The following is a 19,715-nucleotide window of genomic DNA, read 5'->3' as shown; positions in this document are numbered from 1 at the left end:
CTCTGGAGAAGTCATTTAATTTTGCTGGGTGTGATAGAGAAGTTAGTCTAGATGACTGCTGAGGGTCTTCCAACTTAGAAATTCTCTGATAATCCATTGTTTTACGTTTGACTGTAAGCCTTTGATGATGCTAGTTAGTTTGATAATAAGAATTGTGAACCCCTCAGGCATGAAGGAAACCCTTTAATTGAACTAACTTTTTTTTGCAGTGAAAGTTTCTTATTAGGAGTTCCTGGAATTCTTCCTTTCTGTTGTACAGCCTAGTATTCCCATGAAATATTTGTAACTGATGCTAAGTTCCATGAAATATTTGTGGTTGAGAAGAATAAAAATGAAAACTAAGTGATAATGGGTCCTGTGTATATGCATATAACCTAAAACCCAGTTGTTCTTTGATGTCTGTTTGTTTGGTGCTAGTGAAAGGAATACTCTTAGGATCCTCTTTCCTTTTTCTGCCCTACCCCACCGCCGCATCCGTTACATTATATCCCTCTTTGAAAACTCATCCTATTGCAAAAGACTAAGGAAGGATGTCACTCAAGATAGGTACTTCTTATGAGTTGGGCCTGATTCCACAGATGAGATTTGTCTGTAAATGCTCTTTGAAGACCAGTATATAAATGACCTGAGGTCTTGTTTTCATTTCTTCACACTTGTTTTAAAACCAGCTGACAAAGTCAAACATAATTCTTAGCTCAGAGCAATTTTTCCTTTTAAAAAAGTAAGCATTTTTGTATGGAAGGAGTATGTTAGGAGTATTTGGAATGGAAGAGAATTTTTTTTTTTTTTTGGTCAACAGTGAATAGGAGGTACTGCTGCCATTTCCTGTGAGTCGGGGGTAGGGGAGGCCATTTGGCAGCTGGGGATGCTGAGTGTCTGCAGTGTGAAGAAGTTCCACACAAGAAAGGATGGTCCTGTTGAAAGTGCAGTACTGCCTCTGCAGAGGAACATCAGTCCATGAGATGTTTTCAGCCTGATTCGTTTGATGCAAGCAACTTAAGAAGTGGTCTTTGTCTTTACAGACCTTAAGAGCAGCTGGGAAAACGTACATGATCTTCTTCGTCTTGGTCATCTTTGTGGGTTCTTTCTATCTGGTGAACTTGATCCTGGCTGTGGTGGCCATGGCTTATGAAGAGCAGAATCAGGCAACACTGGAGGAGGCAGAGCAGAAAGAGGCTGAATTCAAAGCAATGTTAGAGCAACTTAAGAAGCAACAGGAAGAAGCCCAGGTTGGTGATCAGCTGTTTTTCATAGTCCTTCCTGCCAGATCGTGGTGACTAAGGCCCCATCTGATTGCCACTCCAGTTGATCTTTTCAGGCACACTGTCTGATAGAAGTCTTTGATCTGATTGAAATAACCCAAATAACAACTGCAGATGGTCAGTCCAATTATTACATTTGTCTTAATGGCCAAATTGTTTGTGAATATGATCTTCTGTTGAATTTCTCAACTGTTCAGTGTACAACTGCTGTGATAGCTGGAGAGAGGGAAAAAAAAGTGACCAGAGCAGTTTATATAATGCATCATGTAAGCATAGGTTTTTTTATTGGGGGAAACATGAGGATCTCCTTCAGGGATTCTCTGTGTTCATAACGAGTCTTGAAAAGAAGATACAAGTAAAATATTGAAGTAAAATTTAAAAAACAAACTTGTGATTCCACTAACACCCTAACATCTTACTTTTTTTAGAAAAAATTATGAAAGTATGGTGATATTTATAGGAGACTTGGAAAATACCGAACAAAGTTACATGTAGTTCCACTGTACAATTATTTTAAAATAGATAGATTAAGATTTTTAGTTACAATTTAAGTATCAAACTTTCAAAAATTAATAGAACAAACAGGAAAGTAGAAAGATACAGTAGACCTGGAAAGCACTATGAACTAATTCAACATAATTAAGGTTTATATAATTTCACTCAACAGCAGGATGCAAATTCTATTCACGTTCCCATGGACTATAAACTGGGAGACATGGGACTGTATCCTGGGTCATAAAACAAAGTGCAAAAATTTCATGGTCTAAAGGTATTGAAATCATACGGGGTCTGTTTTCTTATCACTGATAACACTTTACTTTTTAATGTATTTTTTACATTGTTGGGGCCATAATATATAGTATTGATTCTCAGAGTTGCCCAAAAAAAGATCATTTGGTATCAAGATGGCAGCCAAGTTCTTGTTTGAGATACTAAACAGAGTAAGTCCCAAAGCTCTCACCATGAAGTTCCACTCTGATTATGCAGGGCTGTGTGCCACCATACAAATTTAGCTAGGAAATGGAGATACCAGGCCCCACCATAGTGTCCTCTGACAGACTGGTTTTCCTTCCTCCTTTTTTCCCTGTCTTTGGGAAAGGAAGGAAGTGATCTCCACCACTTGGCTTAGCTTTGTGTGGCTCTAGTTAATTGCTTCCAATCTGGTCTGTTGCTGTGAAATTTTACTTTCCTAGGCGGCAGCGATGGCCACTTCAGCAGGAACTGTCTCAGAAGATGCCATAGAGGAAGAAGGTGAAGAAGGAGCAGGCTCTCCCCGCAGCTCATCTGAAATCTCTAAACTGAGTTCCAAGAGTGCCAAAGAGCGACGGAACCGGAGAAAGAAGAGGAAGCAAAAGGAGCTCTCTGAAGGAGAGGAGAAAGGGGATCCTGAGAAGGTGTTCAAGTCAGAATCAGAAGATGGTATGAGGAGGAAGGGCTTTCGGCTCCCAGACAACAGAATAGGGAGGAAGTTTTCCATCATGAATCAGGTAAGCTGTTTGTGCTGGGTCACAGAAGCCTAAGAAATTCTAGGTTTCCTAATCTTACTTGATTCTCGTATTCCCCTTCAGGTTTACATTTTCCAGTCCCATCCCTGCATCCTCAGGCCACCTCCACACTCCACTTTTTTTCCTCTAAGAAGAAGGGCTACTTGTGTATGAAGGCTGCCTGTGCTCTAGTCCCACCCTCCCTTCTCTGCTCTAAATCTCACCCAGGACAACCTGGTCACCTTTGGCAAACTTACTGCAGCAAGAAACTCTGTGTCACTCCAGCAGGCCTTTTAATCTAAAATACAGGTCCCCAGCCTCCAGGACCTAATCCCTGATGATCTGAGGTGGAGCTGATGTAATAACAATAGAAATAAAGTACACAATAAATGTAAAGTGCTTGAATCATCCTGAAACCCACCCCTACCCCGATCTGTGGAAAATTGTCTTGCATGAAACTGGTCCCTGGTGCCAAAAAGGTTGGAGACCACTGCTCTAAAATATCATGAAGAACTTCATGAACTGAACTTCATCATCTGAACTGAACATCATCATCTGAACTTCAGAATTTAGATCAAATACCTTTGTTTAAGAGTTGTATGTAATTTTAGGTTAAAAAAAAAGTCATGAAACTCTTTAGGTCACCTTATTTGAGTGTGGCAAGTTCTGGTAATTAATTATTCTAGATTTATAATGTCATGCTGATAAATTAGCCTATGGTAGATTAAAAGCCTCTAGTTTTACCCAACTTTGCTAAATTGGGAAGCTAAGAGAGAGAGAAGGGAGAGGACTTATGGATAATTATTGAGCATTGTATTACTATACATTTCATGATATAATAGATATTTTGGAACTTCAAAGAACACCATCAAAATCCAATTCTTAAGCTATTTAATGCCCCATTTTAAAGAAAGTCTGTAAGGTATAGAATAGATTGCAGTTCCTGAGTACGGCAGGGAAGCCAGAGTCTTTTCTCATTTCCCAGAGATGATTCATGGTGTCTCTCCCTTACCTCCCTCCCCTCCCAGTTCAGTCCTTTGCTAGTCCAGTTGGTTTTATCACAGCAGAATCTCTCATGTCCACTCTCTTCTTTTTGTTCCTATTAATCCTACTTTAGTTCAGACCTTATATTACTTTGTCCTACTGCAGTTATCCAGGACAGCTTCGTTCCCTCTGGTCTGTCTCTCTCTCCTTCATGTTTTATGTTTTGTCAGCCAATCGCTTCCTAAAACATATCTTGGTTATTCATTACCAGGCATTTACAGAGTGCCTACCATGTGTCAAGGATTGTGCTAGGTCCTAGAGATTGAAAGGTGGTTAGAGCACCATGTCTGCCCTAGGGAACTTACAGTGTAGTGGGGTAGCCAGATACACTAAAAAAAATTATTTTCATGATAGCATTGATGGTATTGTTTCATAGTTGAAATACACAGAGCTGTTTTAGAAGGCACAGGTCTATCCCAGTCTGGAGCTTCAGCAAAGATTTTCTGGGGAAGATCAATAAAGGATAAACAGGGGTTAGTCAGGTAATGAGCGTCTGTGTTGGTGAGGAGCAAGAAGACAAGAAAGAATATTCCAGGTTTGGAAGAAAAGTATGTTCCAGTTTGGACATCCCAAATATGAATTATTTGTTGGGAAACCAATTTAGACACATGGATAGTCAAATGATAGCTCAGGGAAGAGGTCCTGGGCTAAGAGATAGTGGTTGAAACCAAGAGACTGTCTGAGACGACGTGGAGAGATTGTGTCAGGCAAAAGGACAGTGACATGCAACATGACACTGATGCTCATGGGCTTTGGAGATGGACCTCATGGAGGAAAACAAGTGAATATTGGTCATGAGGGCTGCTGAGAGAACCAAGAGTGCAGTGAGGGCTGCAGAGCGCAAGGGTGGGAGAGGGAGGGGAACGATCAGTGGATTGAAGCTTAACAGAGATGCATCATGAGATCAGAACTGGAAATGTCTGTTGGATTTGGCAGTATAAGTCCTTGAGAACTTGAAAGACAGATTTCAGTCCAGGGTAAGGGTGGATGCCATATTGAATGGAAAGAACTTCCCATTCAAACTTTTTTAAAGAATGTGGGTGAAAATAAGCATTTCTATAATCTGTTATGGGGGGAGACCCAGAAGAAGGGGAGATGGAAGTAGAAAATGGAGTAGAGTAGAATAGAAAAGAAAATAGAACAGTCTTGGGAGATGTGAGAATAGGTGTTGTCTTGAATAGAAAGGGGGCACCTTGTCCTCGCCCCCCAAAAAACATACATAGGGCAATAGGGGTGTGTGTGTGTGTGTGGATAAGTTTGTAGACGGGGAGCAGGAAATGGACAAAGATGACCCCTGACAGTCTCATTTTCAATAATATAGGAAATTTAAAATGTTATTGAAGGGAATGAGGGGTTGAAGAAAATAGTGACAGCTTAAAACAGTTATTAAGAAGATTGAGAGAGGGAATTTCCCCTAATCAGGTTCTGTCTGTTTACTAAAGAAGTCCCAACCCTTCAGCATTGAATTCACAGCACCCTGCTTCCCGGGACTCAGCTTCCCTTTTATGGTCTGCAGGCCCTGTGCCCCATCAAAGCACCCTGTACTTATAGCAGAGAGAGCTATTAGATGCTTCTCATACATGATGCTTCTTTTCTACCCTCTATTTTGCTCCAGAAACAACCTCTCTAAGAAGCCCTGTTTTTTCCACTTCTGAATGTCCACATTATACTTATTCTTCACATTCTTCTCCCAAGAGACCTTCCCTGACCCTCCCCATCCTACCCCCAGTTAGAAATTATCATTTCATCTTTCCGTTATGTTTTATATGTCCCTCATTGTGTTGCTTTTTACTCTCTGTGCTTTTATGTTTACTAATCTTCATATCCTGTCCTCTCTCACATAAAGTCCTAAAATTAAGGCCTACTTCTGTGTACATTCAAAGATTTGTTGGAAAAATGAATGAAGTACTTTTGTAAAACTGATTTAACTCCTTCTGGAACTTCTTTATGGCCTGGAACCATCTCTGTCTCACCTTCACCTCACCTTTCTCCTAGTTCAGCCTCTTTTGAGGGAAAGTGTGATTGTAGCTTTGTTGTAATCCAGCCCTTGCCTTGAGAGCCATCCTAAACTTGTTAATAAATACCTTAGTGCCGTTAACACTTCGCTATTGAATGGGCTCTGATTAATCTATAGGCTTCAGCACAGAGTTGCAGTGATTGCTCCTTAGCTCAAAAAATAAAGCTGGGCTTCTGAGATGTCCTGCTTTGCATGAAAATGGTCACTTCTTCTCATTTCCCCATCGGAAAAAACTGTGGATTCCTTGAGGCCATGGCTGAGTGCCAAGACTTCCTTAGAAACTGCAAGGTAGTGATATTCTTTGTCCTAGGACTCTCCTGAAGTTTCTCTGATTTTATCTGAAAGAATGGTTGAGGAAACTGAGGCCTAGAGAGATTAACTCTTTTATCTAAGGTTATATAGCTAGTAGGTGTTGGAGTCAAGATTTGAACCAGGTCCTTCTGACCATAAGTCTTGTGCTGCAGTCTCTAGCCATCCCCTCCCCACTCACCTCCACACATACATGGTCATCTGTTGGGTTGGCTTCACACTGAAGGTGACTTTGGTTTTCCCACCGCACAGTTCAAGTGAACATCAGTGGCCTGTACTGTAGATCTGCTGAGAGCCACTTTTTTTTTTAATTAATTTTGCTGGAGTACAGTTGATTTCCAGTGTTAGCTTGAGATCCTCTTGAGACATAAAATTATTGCTGTGTTTTTAGGCTTTAGGTGAGTTTATAAAGTCCCTTTTTGCAAAGTATTTTAATTATTCTACTGCAGCAGTTTTCAGACATTTTTGTCTTCATATCTTTGAAAATTATTGAGGACCCCAAAGAGATTTTTTAATTTATTGTATTGGAAATAATAATTAAGAAATTTTATAATGTTCATTTACTGATTTATTGAAAAAATGGTAATGATAAACCTACTATGTTTAACACAAATCATACATATTTTTGAAAAAATTAACTGTTTTCCAGATCAAAAAAATTTAATAGAAAAAATAGTACTGTTTACATCTTTGCAAATCTCTTTAATCTGTGGTTTAATGGGAGATGGCTAGAATAGCATACCTTCATTCAGTCTGTTGCAATATTCCTTTTGGTTGAAGTATTTAAAGAAAATCTGTTTTCATACAGATATAGTTGGAAAAGGGAGGAATATTTTAACAACCTTTTCAGATAATTGTGAATATTCTTCTTTGATGCTATTCCAAAATTGGATAATAGTAGGTTTTTAAATGGTTAGTTCCAATATGGAAGCTGAAACTGTATCAGTAACTTGGTACTGTTACATTAAAATCCTTTGTTGTATTTTATGCCATAGATATTTAATTCTTGAATGATTTGTAGGATCCTGCACTGATCATTTGGGAAATACCACTTCACTGAGTTATGCAGCTCTTCCAAGTACTAACACAGAATATTAAAAAATCACATACATTCTCGCTCAAGCTCATAAGAAAAGTCTTTAAATTCTGGGAAGCTGTCAGGCTTGCAGTCTGTACCTCTGAGAAATGAGAGTGATAAAGGCAGACATCTTCTTAATATTATTATGCAGTGGTTTAATCTTGTGACCCACCCCCCGTAAAAAGGGCACAAGGACCTAGGAGTTCCCAGACCACATTTTAAGAACCACTGTTGTATTGGAAAGAAAAAGTGAAGTGAAGAAAAGATGAACTATGGCATGGAAATAGGACATTTAAATCATCAATTTCTTACATTCCAAACATCCTAGTCATTGTTAAGCTTCATTCCAGTAGACAGCTGACATGGATGCCCTGAAATTCCCGGTTAATTTTTCTGTAAAATCTGAGGCCATGCCCTCAAATCAAGAACATCCCAGAGCTGTTCTCCCAAGCAGACACCTAAAGTAGTATTTTTAGTTAGCTGTGATGTGACTGCCTGAAAAGGACCAGAAGCTTCTTCCTGGTTTGTTGATAGGAAAGATTTTGAAAACAGGACCCATCTCATAAACTAGCTGAATCCCAGGAGTTAATAGAGCAACAGGTCCCGAGTCATCAATGAAACTCTTCAATCCAGGAAAATTAAGATTGGGGAGGGGCCAGGGTGGCTAGTCTCAGGATGTGTCTCCTTAGGGAACTGGCCAGATCAGGGCTAGATGCAAGAGGTACAAGGCTAAGTGGGACAAGTTCATCTTTTCCCTTCCATGTTGATTGCAGTGGACTCTTTTGCCAAGAATGGAACAAAGAATTAAAGAATAATAGATACACTGTTTACTTTTAGTTTCTTTTTTTTCAGGATCCTGATTCCTGAGTGTCCCTGGGTCACTGAATTTGTCATTATCTTTCCATCACTTCCTATCACTTTCCTATCAGTTAAGAATAGTCAGGTATCATTATATACTATATGAGGTCTAACATAGTATATAATTTTTCCTCATACAGTCCATAATATTTTCTACTAGGCTGTAGCTTTTGAGAGGGCAGGGACTGTGTTATAAGTCTTGTTCACCACTGTATCCATATCACTTAGCACACAACAAGTATTTGATGATCTTTTGTCAAATAAAAACCAGATTTCTTTCCTAATACGCAGACCTAATATACTAGGCAGTGTCAGCACCTAACATTTTGTTAATAAAAATCACGGATCCAGTCCACGGAGGCTTGCTGTGAGAAGGGAGGCAGATTTTATTTTCTGTATTTTACGATGCTTTGACATGCTAGGAGCCTTGCTGGCTGGAGAGAGCTGCCCCTCCCAGTGCTCGTTTAATTTCTAGAGATAACGAGCAACTTGCCCTTTCATGTGCAGATCAACCAATCCAAGACCTTTATCCCCAGCCTCCTTTCATCTAATTCACACACCAGCCAATATTTCCCCAGCCCTAAATCCACTATGTGGATCACAACAAACTATGGAAAATTCTTTCTGTAGCCCAAAGCCTGTCTAAAATTATTCAAAGTGTCCGATTTTAAACTTGTTCCAGTGTGCCTGCTCTGCTTCACCATCCCTATCTGAGGAAACCACAGCAAAGGCTCTGGGCCCGGCTTACCATATCTGATTAAAACAAAATCATAGGTACATTCCCAGACACTTATAAGTCTTCTGGCCAGTCACATTGTTTAGAGAAGTGCTTCTCACATTATGTGTAGGGAAGGATCAGTTTCTATTTTTCCCAGTTCTTCATGAACTGATAGATACTCTTATAAAATATAATAACAGTAAATTTCTAGAGAAAAATATCCCATTCTTGGATGTTGTGAAAATGCCTAATTGCTATTAAAATTTCTAAATGCTTCTCTCAACTTTTTACTGTCTCATTGCAAACCAGCAATGGATCATATACTAGCAGTGATCTGTAAATCACACTTTGAGAGCTGGTTGAGGAGAATGAATCAGTGAGGGTGCCCAAACATATATGTGAGATGAGGAATAGCAAGCAGTAAGCTAGAGGAGGCACTGATCCCCTCTGCCAACCCAAGAGCATGAAGAAGGAAGTAAAACAATTGGCCATGTGTGTGCCTTATTAAAAATACATATGTTATTTATCTATTTTTGGTCATTTTGGGTCTTCGACACTACGTGTGGGCTTGCTCTAGTTGTGATGAGCAGGGATTATTCTTCCTTGCAGGGGGCAGGCTTCTCATTGTGGTGGCCTCTCGTTGCAGAGCACAGGCTCTGGGGTGCACAGGCTCAGTAGTTAGTTGAGGCCCTCAGGTTGAGTTGCCACAGAGAACTTTCACAGTGGAATCATTTTAAAAGAAGGTTAAGGCCTAAGCTCTGAGGCAAACATCTTATATAGTTAAAAGTTACTTTGAAATTTCTTTAGAGTCATAATTGGGCGAACTAATTATCCCAGGGTAGCAAGGAGGGTTGTCTGAGGTGAGTTGTTTGTCAGGTTTTGTTCTCTTAGAGCCCTGGTCCTCAAACTGGGATTGCATGCTTTCAGGGCACTTGAAGATTTTTCAAGCAGGTTTTAAGGAACTTGATTTTCAGATCTTTAAGTTACATGTTCTTATACCTAGGGTGAACCCTGTGGTCTAAAGTCACACAATTTCTCCTTTTCCATTTTTCTTTTCACAGTCAGCCTTCTCCCACTTTACAAAAGGAAGGCATACCTCTCTATCACCCCAAATCCTGAAGATCTTTGGGGTGCCAGACAAAGGGACAGTTCAAAATGTTAGTGTCTACAGAGTTTTCTTTAATCTGTTGTTGTTCAATCCCTCAGTTATGTCTGACTCTTTGCGACACCGTGGACTCCAGCATGCCAGACTTCCCTTTCCTTCACTATTTCCCAGAGTTTGCTCAGATTCATGTCCATTGAGTTGATGATGCTGTCTAACAATCTCATCCTCTGCCACCCCTTCTCCTGTTGCCTTCAACCTTTCCCAGCATCAGAATCTTCCAGTGAATCAGCTCTTCGCATCAGGTGACCAAAATATTGAAGCTTCAGCTTTAGCATCAGTCCTTCCAATGAATATTCTGGGTTGATTCTGTTAGGATTGATTGGTTTGATCTTGCAGTCCAAGGGACTTTCAAGAGTCTTCTTCAGCACCACAATTCGAAAGCATCAATTCTTCGGTACTCAGCCTTCTTTATGGTCCAACTCTCACATCCCTACATGACTACTGGAAAAAAAAAAAACCATAGCTCGGGTTATATGAACCTTTATCAGCAAAGTTATGTCTCTGGTTTTTAATATGCTGTCTGATTTGTCATAGTTTTCCTTCCAAGGAGCAAGCGTCTTTTAATTTCATGGCTACAATCACTGTCAGCAGTGGTTTTAGAGCCCAAGAAAATATAATCTGTCACTGTTTCCACTTTTTCCCCATCTCTTTACCATAAAGTGATGGGGCTGGATACTATGATCTTAGTTTTTTTAATGTTGAGTTTTAAGCTAGCTTTTTCACCCTTCTCTTTCATGCTCATCAAGAGACTCTTTAGTTCCTCTTTGTTTCTGCCATTAGAGTGGTATCATCTGCATATCTGTGGTTGTCGATATTTTCCTGGCAGTCTTGATTCTAGCTTGTGATTCATCCAGCCCAGCATTTCGTATGATATAGCCTGCATAGAAGTTAAATAAGCAGAGTGACAATATACATCCATGTCAGTATACAGCCTTGACAATATACTCCTTTCCCAATTTTGAAGTAGTCCGTTGTTCCATGTCTGGTTCTAACTGTTGCTTCTTGACCTGCACACAGGTTTCTCAGGAGACACGTAAAGAGGTCTGATTCCCATCTCTTTAAGAATTTTCCACAGTTTGTTGTGATCCACACAGTCCAAGGCTTTAGCATAGTCTCTTAGTAAAGCAGAAGTAGGTGTTTTTCTGGAATCCTCTTGCTTTCTCTATGATCCAACGAATGTTGGCAATTTGATCTCTGATTCCTCTGCCTTTTCTAAACCCAGCTTGTACATCTGGAAGTTCTTGGCTCACATACTGTTGAAGTCTAGCTTGAAGGATTTTGTGCATAACCTTGCTAGCATGTGAAATAAGCGTATACTTGTACGGTAGTTTGAACATTCTTTGGCATTTCTTTAATCTGGGAAACTTAAATCCATTGTAAGGCTTTCTGAATTTACCTCCCTTACATACTTCTAATAAGAATGAAATATAGAATTATAATCAGGGGCATTCAGATGTTTTAAGTTCAGGAGCAGGATGGATGTCACTGGGATACATAGTCATACATTCATTTAAAATGAAAAATGAGGTCATACTTTTTCCAATAAAAATAAGTCTGATTTGGCCAATTGCTTTGGTAATGGGAACTGTTTTTGCTAATTAGATCATATGATGGGCATTTTTTAAATTAAATGGGCTAAATCTATGGCTTTAAAGTTTTAATGAAAACATCTCTAAAGCATGCAGCGTAAGATCATTTTATTAAAAAATTAATGTTGGCATTGATATATAGAAATTGACAAGGCTTTGATTATTCCAACCTTTTCTGTTAGGTCAAGTAAAGTTCCTTTAAAAGAATAACCCCTGTAAGAGGCACTGATATAATTATTAGTAAATGATAAATAAAGCCTTTTTGATACCTTTAGAAATCAGGAAATGGAATATTCTAACAACTGGGTAACAAGTCCTTTGGCAGGTTGGGTGATTTTCAATTCTTTGCTTTCAACAATATTGAAAGAGGACTTGATTTAATTGTCAGCTGATAGATCATTAAGATAAATTTTGCTGATAGCTTACTATGTAATTTTGGCATATAACTTGGAAGGAGTTCAAAGAATTGAGTGACATTACTCTAACAGTGTTCTTCTGTTCCAAGATACCATTTATATGAATAAGGTTTCTCAGCACTTAAAATCTAATCTTAGAAAGGGGAGGGGGGCTTCTGTTGAGCCATGTATGATTCTAATAATAAGTTATATTATCTACAGATATTTAAATACCAAAACACCAATTGGGGGAAAGAAAAGCTCATTCATCTCATTGAGATACATTTTAATAAAAAAATTTTAAGCTTAATAATTACTTATAAAACATAGAATATTTGTGATCAGTTGTATTAATGAGAATTGTAATAAAAGCACAATCCAGGGGAATTTTTTAAATTTCTTGGAGGCTCATGGTCATGGGAAATTGGTTTTAGGTACAGTTTACACTTTATTGTTGCAGAAAAGTATTGAAAGGGGGTCAATACAATGCATTGAAGCATAAAGATACACATTAGCACAAAATTCTCTAGGTAATGTGGAATGGAAGTATAAGCTGAAAGAGAAAAATGAAAATTTTCTAAGTGATAAATATGAGTTTAACTTGAAAATGTCAATTCTGGGAACTTACAAATAGTTAAACTTCTGATGGAAAAAAAAGTTGAAAAAAAGTGGAGTAGAAGGGGACAGATACCATTTTCAGCAGAACTGAAAAACCACTGTTGCCATAGTTCTTAACTTGCATTGAAAGAGTAGTAAGTGGCTTCAGTTCAGTTCATTTCAGTCTCTCAGTCGTGTCCAATTCTTTGCGACCCCATGAATCGCAGCATGCCAGGCCTCCTTGTCCATCACCAACTTCCAGAGTTTACTCAAAGTCATGTCCATTGAGTCGGTGATGCCATCCAGCCATCTCATCCTCCGTCGTCCCCTTCTCCTCCTGCCCCCAATCCCTCCCAGCATCAGGGTCTTTTCCAATGAGTCAACTCTTAACATGAGGTGGTCAAAGTATTGGAGTTTCAGCTTCAGCATCAGTCCTTCCAGTGAACACCCAGGACTGATCTCCTTTAGGATGGACTGGTTGAATCTCCTTGCAGTCCAAGGGACTCTCAAGAGTCTTCTCCAACACCACAGCTCAAAAGCATCAATTCTTCGGTGCTCAGCTTTCTTCACAGTCCAACTCTCACATCCATACATGACCACTGGAAAAACCATAGCCTTGACTAGACGGACCTTTGTTGGCAAAGTAATGTCTCTGCTTTTTAATATGCTATCTAGGTTGGTCTTAACTTTCCTTCCAAGGAGTAAGCGTCTTTTAATTTCATGGCTGCAATCACCATACTGGGCACTTCTAAATCTCTCCTTTTGCCAAGTGTGGCATAGAAGCTAACCTGGTAGATTAAAAGCACACTCCACATGAGCTCATAGTAATGAAAAACAGACACCCAGTGTCTGTTTCCCAGTGGATTTGGTACGCAGAGCATGACAGAAAAACCTGGTTTCAGTGTGTTAGGTGAACAGCGCATAGAACTTGTGAATGGTTAACAGGTCAAAGACAGGTGTGCCTCAAGATTATGGGGCAAGAAGTGAGTGGTGATGGGTGTTGAACGGCAGTAGAAATTCAACATCCGAAAGTGCTTTCTGGAAACACCTGTGTTCTGAGTAGCAGGAATGCAAGGATGGGGCCAGACTGGGGAAGCTAACAGCCTTTGTTCATCTTCTGTGGGGCCCCTTCCCGTCTCACGCCTGCCTCTCTGGTCTCTCTCGCCCCTACAGTCACTGCTCAGCATTCCGGGCTCCCCATTCCTCTCCCGCCACAACAGCAGGAGCAGCATCTTCAGCTTCCGGGGGCCCGGGCGCTTCCGGGACCCGGGCTCGGAGAATGAGTTTGCGGACGACGAGCACAGCACGGTGGAGGAGAGCGAGGGCCGCCGGGACTCGCTCTTCATCCCCATCCGGGCGCGCGAGCGGCGCAGCAGCTACAGCGGCTACAGCGGCTACAGCCAGGGCAGCCGCTCGTCGCGCATCTTCCCCAGCCTGCGGCGCAGCGTCAAGCGCAACAGCACGGTCGACTGCAACGGCGTCGTGTCGCTCATCGGCGGCCCCGGCTCCCACATCAGCGGGCGTCTCCTGCCAGAGGTGAAAATAGATAAGGCAGCTACCGATGACAGTGTAAGGAAGTAAACCGGTAGACCGCGGCTAGGCATGGCAGTCTCTCCCGCTCCCTTCCTCTCTTCTCTCCTTTGCTCCCCCCATCCCACTCGGTCCCATTTGCTCTCCAGCTCCCGTCTGGACTCACGTCTCTACCGCCTACCGCTTCTGTCTTCTCCCTCCTGACTTGTTTCTATTTCTTCAGCCCTCCTCCTTTACTCACCCTCTTTTCCCTTGTACTTTATTCCTTGCTCCGTTCCCCATCCCCACCCCCACCTTCCTTTCTCGTTTCTGACTCTTGCCCTCCCCCCATCAACGCTTTATTTTATGGATGTTTCTTTCTCTCCATCTTTGCACGTCTCTGTCTGCCTCTCTTCCCGACCCCACCCCCACCTGCTTTGACTGAATGCCTCTGGCCAGCGGATTCTGCCCAGATGGAATGAGAAGGGCCTCTGCCATCACCAATGACCAAGTCTATGCGGGTTTGAAACTACCATTGCTTCTCTCCCCCTACGTCCTGCCTCCTTGTAGGGAAACAGCTTGGAATTTAAAGCTCTTTTCTTTCTATTAAAAAAAAAAAAAGTTCAAATATATCTTTGAACAATTTTCTTAGTCTCCTCTACAAGAATGAGATGTGATTTTTCCAAAGAGGCATGTGCATGTGTGATACTGAGGATAGGAAGTGGGCACTGGGAGAGCCAGGCAGAGAGAGGTGAAGGAAGCTGGTGGGGAGCTGGACGTTTAATAAGGGGATTGAGATAAATCAAAGGAGGGAAAGGTAGGTGGTTGGGACAAGAACACATGGCACATGGTACGTGGGGGAGGAAGGAACAGGGAAGTGAAAGATGAATTTTAAATGTAATCAAATGTCAGGCTCTGGAGAAGTGGCATATAATAGCGTCACTTCACAAAATCACTTGGCTAGGGGTTAGGATAATGGCGCCCCTCTTTGGGAATAGCCATCTCTTAACATTGCTTTAGATTCTAAGCTGTTTATACCTTTTTTCTAGCTTTAAATTCTTGTAACCTTAATGATCCTGATCCTTTCTACCTCTGATTCCTTAACTTTCCTCAGTCCCTCCTTAGCTGGTCTGAGCTTCTTAAGATAGCATGTCGGTCCGTTTTGTTGTAACACTTCAGTTTTCTCTAACACAGCATGAAGATAGCTGACCCTTTAACTAGCATGATGCATGTGTGGAGGTAAACTGGACAATCCAGGATGTAATTATTCAGAATGACCTGTTATTTAGCACTTTAGGACAGTTGTTGGACTATCCTAGGACAGTTGTTGACTGTCCTAAATTCAAAAGACAGGATGTTTGATGTTGTCCTTTCTCTTCCTACTCTTTTATTTAAAAGGAAAATATTTTCCCCCTTACATTTAGGAGGTTCTTTACAAGCTACAGTTTACTTTTACATGCCTTATTTGTTCTAAGTGAAAATTCCATAAGGGTGACAAAGTGGAGCTGATATTCCTGTTTTTGAGATGGGGAAACAGGCTCAGTAAATTTGTACTCCTTGGGGTTACACAACTCATCATTGAAAAGCCTTTCAGAAACCTGAGTCTTCAATTTCTCAGTTAATTTTAATGTCTTTTCTACCTAGTCACATGACCATTGCTCTTCTTGAGAACTGTTTGTTTCAGATCAGGTGTAATAGGGACAATAATAATAACAAGTAGTGGTTCCAAAGTCCCCCGCTAAACCAGATAGTTGGCCAAAATATATGTTACGAATGACTGTCTTTACTTTAAATATAACTTTTGATTTTCACTAATTCTATGTCTAGATATAAATTTTGGGCTCCACAATTAGATAGAAAATTATATTCTCTGGAAAAATAAGAGACAAAATCAATGGAAAATGACAGGTAGATCAGCATGGACAGTACAGTTGGGACAGGTCAAATGTTGAGAACCAAAGTAAAATTTTATATCCTACCAGCTTTAAAAAATATTTAAGTCAAATAACATATCTTGCTTTTTCTTTGAAGAGAAAGTATTAGAAAAGGTGTCCAGGAAGAAGGAGCTTGAAGTTCAGCTTAAAGGCAGATAAGCAGGTTTGCAGGTTTTGTTTTTTTTTTTTTTTAGCAGCTTCTGTTTTATTGTGTGGGAGGAAAATGTGAGAGGCAGTTGAGCAGATGGCTGTGGAATGTACGGCTGTCTGCACTGCCTTACCCTGTGGCCGATGCAACGCTACCTTTGGGATTTTGGGGGGGTCCTGCATGCTCAGCACCCTGTAAGCATTTAGAAGATTTCTTTGCAGTGGTCCTGAGTGATGATGCTGACAGACTTGAGCATTCCCCAGGTCAGGAGATCCAATCCCAAAGTGGCAGGAAGATGAGGAAGGCAGGACTGTATTCTTCTCAAGGGCTTCATAACTAGGAAAAACTGTTTTGTTGGAAGCCATAGGGAAGTTCCTCCTAGTAGTTAATGGTGTGGAAAAATACCTAAGTTACACGAATAAGCCAAAAAGACAGACCAAAAACAGAATGCATATCATTTGTGTGGTATATCATCTATGTAAAGACAAACTGCATAGGGAAAAGGATGGCTGACTGCAAGTTAACAGTATTGGGAGGGGAAATTACTAGTGATTTTTTTTCCTTTCTTACACTTTGTTGTTCTTTCTAGTTTGCTGCAGTGGACCTAATCCTTATAGCTACCATATATTGAGATCTGACTACACAATGCTCAGCAGTTTATACATATGTTCTCATTTAACCTCCTCATTCAGTAGGTGGTTTTATCCAGTTAACAGAGATTTGGTAACTTGTAGAAATGGTACCAAGGTCTTTCTGATGCCAAGAGAACTTCCTGACTGCTTATTTTGGAAGTAGGAAAACAGTCATTTATCCTAGAAGGAATTAATATATTCATGATGTTACATGCAGCCCGGGCCAAATGAGCAATTATTATACCCCTTTCGGCTAGAAGATGGTGATTCTCACTGTCAAAACATTTTGGATACATCTGCAGCTACGGATTAACTTGTCTTTGCCTGAACCATCATAGTGCTTCCAGTTACGTACTCACGCTTTATGGACTGGTATAGGAGCCGTTGATGGTCCACGGTTGGTCTCACACAGCATGAATGCTTGAGCTATCCCACATAGTAGTTTTTATTTAGGCTTAAATGAAGAAATACAATATTCTTAATGAAAAAAAGACATCCAGACATCACCTCATTAGAATCTCATCAAAAATATTTCACATCTTCATTCATTATTCAGTTGTGGTTGAATGGTGATGATTTCTTGATAGTTTGAGAATTTTTGCTTTTGCTTTTTGCTGAAACACAGGATAAGGGGACTTTTCCCATGTCTTCAGCTCTGAGCTGGAAAATCATTGCTCTTCACTTGTAAAGGAAGCGGGTGCTCCTGACTATCCAAAACACACATGACTCAGAAGCCATGTTGCCGATGTAGAGGTATTATCTCATTTCATGCTCACAGCACCTGCCCTCTGAGTTAGATCCTACTACTGTGTGCGTTTTACAAGGAGGAGACCAAGGCTTAGAGAAATAAAGTCACTTGTCCAAGGTTGCACAGTAAGCAGTATAGTTAGGATTTGAATCCAGACAATCTAACTGCACGGCGTTAACCCCTAACCATTATGCTATGCTAACTATGAAGCCTGAGTTCTTCATGATCCTGAAAAATTAGCATCTCTAAGCCCATATCCTTATCTGTAAAAAAAAAAAAGTGAGATAAAAGGACCTTTGTTAGACAGCTATTTGAAGATTAAATGTAATAACATTTATAAAATGTGAAGCATATTACTTGGCCCATTCTTGGTATTCAGAAATCCAATTTCTATTCCTTTCCATGTGCATTTTTGGTCTTTTTAACAGGAAAAGTAGACAGTGGTATTTCTGCTGAATTGCTTAACTTGGAGAGAGTCAGATTTCTTCTAAGATTCTAAAGATCCTTTGAGAAGGAGAAATTTTTGTACAGTTGTTTTGAAGCAGAATACATACCACAAAAATTTTAGCAAGGCTTGAACTGGAGGTAAATGACTAGGTTCTAAGGCCCCTTCTTAAATGCTCTAAATTTTAGTCCCAGGAAAGGTGACTGGCTGATAAATGTCCAGTTATATATTTCCATGTTAAATCAGTTTAGAATCAATAACAAGTTGAGAGTCCTTGGGTAGATCTGTGGAAATGTGGTCAAAACCTGACATCGGCAGATATGGTAGAATATCTCTTTGAGAAGGGCAGCTACAATTTAGGAGGTTGGAAGTCAGTGGCTAAATGCATAATAAACTTTGCATTTGAATTAAGAGAAATGGAACAAATGTGTACTGGGTTTAAAGTAATTAAGGTTCTCAGTTGCTTCCGCTATTACTCCTTAGGGGCTGAATTTTTAAAAGGCAGAGGCTCCTGACTTTTAAAAGTTGTTAGTTTTCCTCCTCTCTCCCCAATAAAATGAAACAAAAATACACCTTCATCTGCCCTCCGCCCCAAAATGACCTAAAAAAATCAGGCAGAGGAGAAAATGAGTACGTTATCTTTCCTTTGGTCCCTGGGTCTCAGCATGCTTGGAGGAAGACGCCTTTGCCGCACCTCCCAGGTGATGAGAATTGGGCACTTGAGCCAATAGCAGAGACATATCTCACTGAATCCTAAGCAAGTTCTAGATGGAAGGTGAGGATGAAGCTGCTGTACCTGGGAAAATGTCTGCTCCAGGTTTTCTTCCCTTCAATTGGCCGTGGTCTGACATAAGAAACGACAACCAACATTACTGTTAGGAAAGTAAAATGGTGCAAATACTTAAAGACAGTTTGGCAGCTCCTCCAAAAGGTAAACATAGAGTTACCATATGACCCAGAAATTCTACTCCTAGGTATATACCCAGGAGAATTTCAAACATGTGTTCACACAAAAATTTATACTTAAGTATTATTAAAATCTTTATTCATAATAGCCAAAAGTAGAAACAATTCAAGTACCTAATAGCTGATGAATGGAGAAACAAAATATGATACAATGGAATCCCTATAATGGAATTTCATTCAGCCAACATGAATTGATACATTCTACAGTGTGAATAAACCTTGAAAAATTATGCTAGGTGAGAGGAGCTAGGCACATACCATATTATTCCATTTATGTGAAATGTCTGGAAAAGGCAGATCCATACAGACAGAAAGCAGATTGTTGGTTCCTAGAGGCTGGGTCAGAGAAGGCAATGGCAACCCACTCCAGTAATCTTGCCTGGAAAATCCCATGGATGGAGGAGCCTGGTAGGCTGCAGTCCATGGGGTCGCTAAGAGTCGGACATGACTGAGCGACTTCACTTTCATGCATTGGAGAAGAAAATGGCAACCCACTCCAGTGTTCTTGCCTGGAGAATCCCAGGGACGGGGGAGCTTGGTGGGCTGCCATCTATGGGGTCGCACTGAGTCAGACATGACTGAAGTGACTTAGCAGCAGCAGCAGAGGCTGGGTAGAGGCAGGGGTTGGGATTGACTGCTGACAGGTGGTGTTCTTTGGTATGATGAAAATGTCCTGGTATTAAATAGTAACAGCCTTGTGAATCCACCCATATGTGCTGTCTCCTCAGTCGTGTTCAACTCTTTGCAACCCTATGAACTGTGGCCCACCAGGCTCCCCTATCCATGAGATTCTCCAGGCAGTAATACTGGAGTGAGT

The 19,715-nt window shown here is 40.6% G+C and overlaps 1 protein-coding gene across 11 annotated transcripts in view; it reads left to right on the top strand.

The window, feature by feature from the left end:
• Positions 1–19,715, top strand: part of SCN8A (sodium voltage-gated channel alpha subunit 8) — a 119,713-nt gene that overhangs the window by 45,757 nt on the left and 54,241 nt on the right. For 6 of the 11 annotated variants that reach the window (XM_065934371.1, XM_065934365.1, XM_065934366.1 and 3 more), the window contains exons 9-11: positions 1,023–1,229; positions 2,456–2,749; positions 13,690–14,052. In XM_065934371.1, coding sequence (XP_065790443.1) covers positions 1,023–1,229; positions 2,456–2,749; positions 13,690–14,052 — 864 coding nt within the window. Of the gene's footprint in view, positions 1–1,022; positions 1,230–2,455; positions 2,750–8,435; positions 8,448–8,630; positions 8,693–13,689; positions 14,086–16,492; positions 16,501–19,715 lie in introns of all 11 variants that reach the window. The other 5 variants (XM_065934373.1, XM_065934374.1, XM_065934370.1 and 2 more) reach the window with 4 other exon arrangements.

The sequence above is a fragment of the Muntiacus reevesi genome, chromosome 4, assembly GCF_963930625.1.
Source record: "Muntiacus reevesi chromosome 4, mMunRee1.1, whole genome shotgun sequence".
In the NCBI taxonomy this organism is placed as follows: domain Eukaryota; kingdom Metazoa; phylum Chordata; class Mammalia; order Artiodactyla; family Cervidae; genus Muntiacus; species Muntiacus reevesi.
The sequence above is the reverse complement of the archived record's forward strand: the minus strand, read 5'-3'. Positions and strand labels throughout refer to the sequence as shown.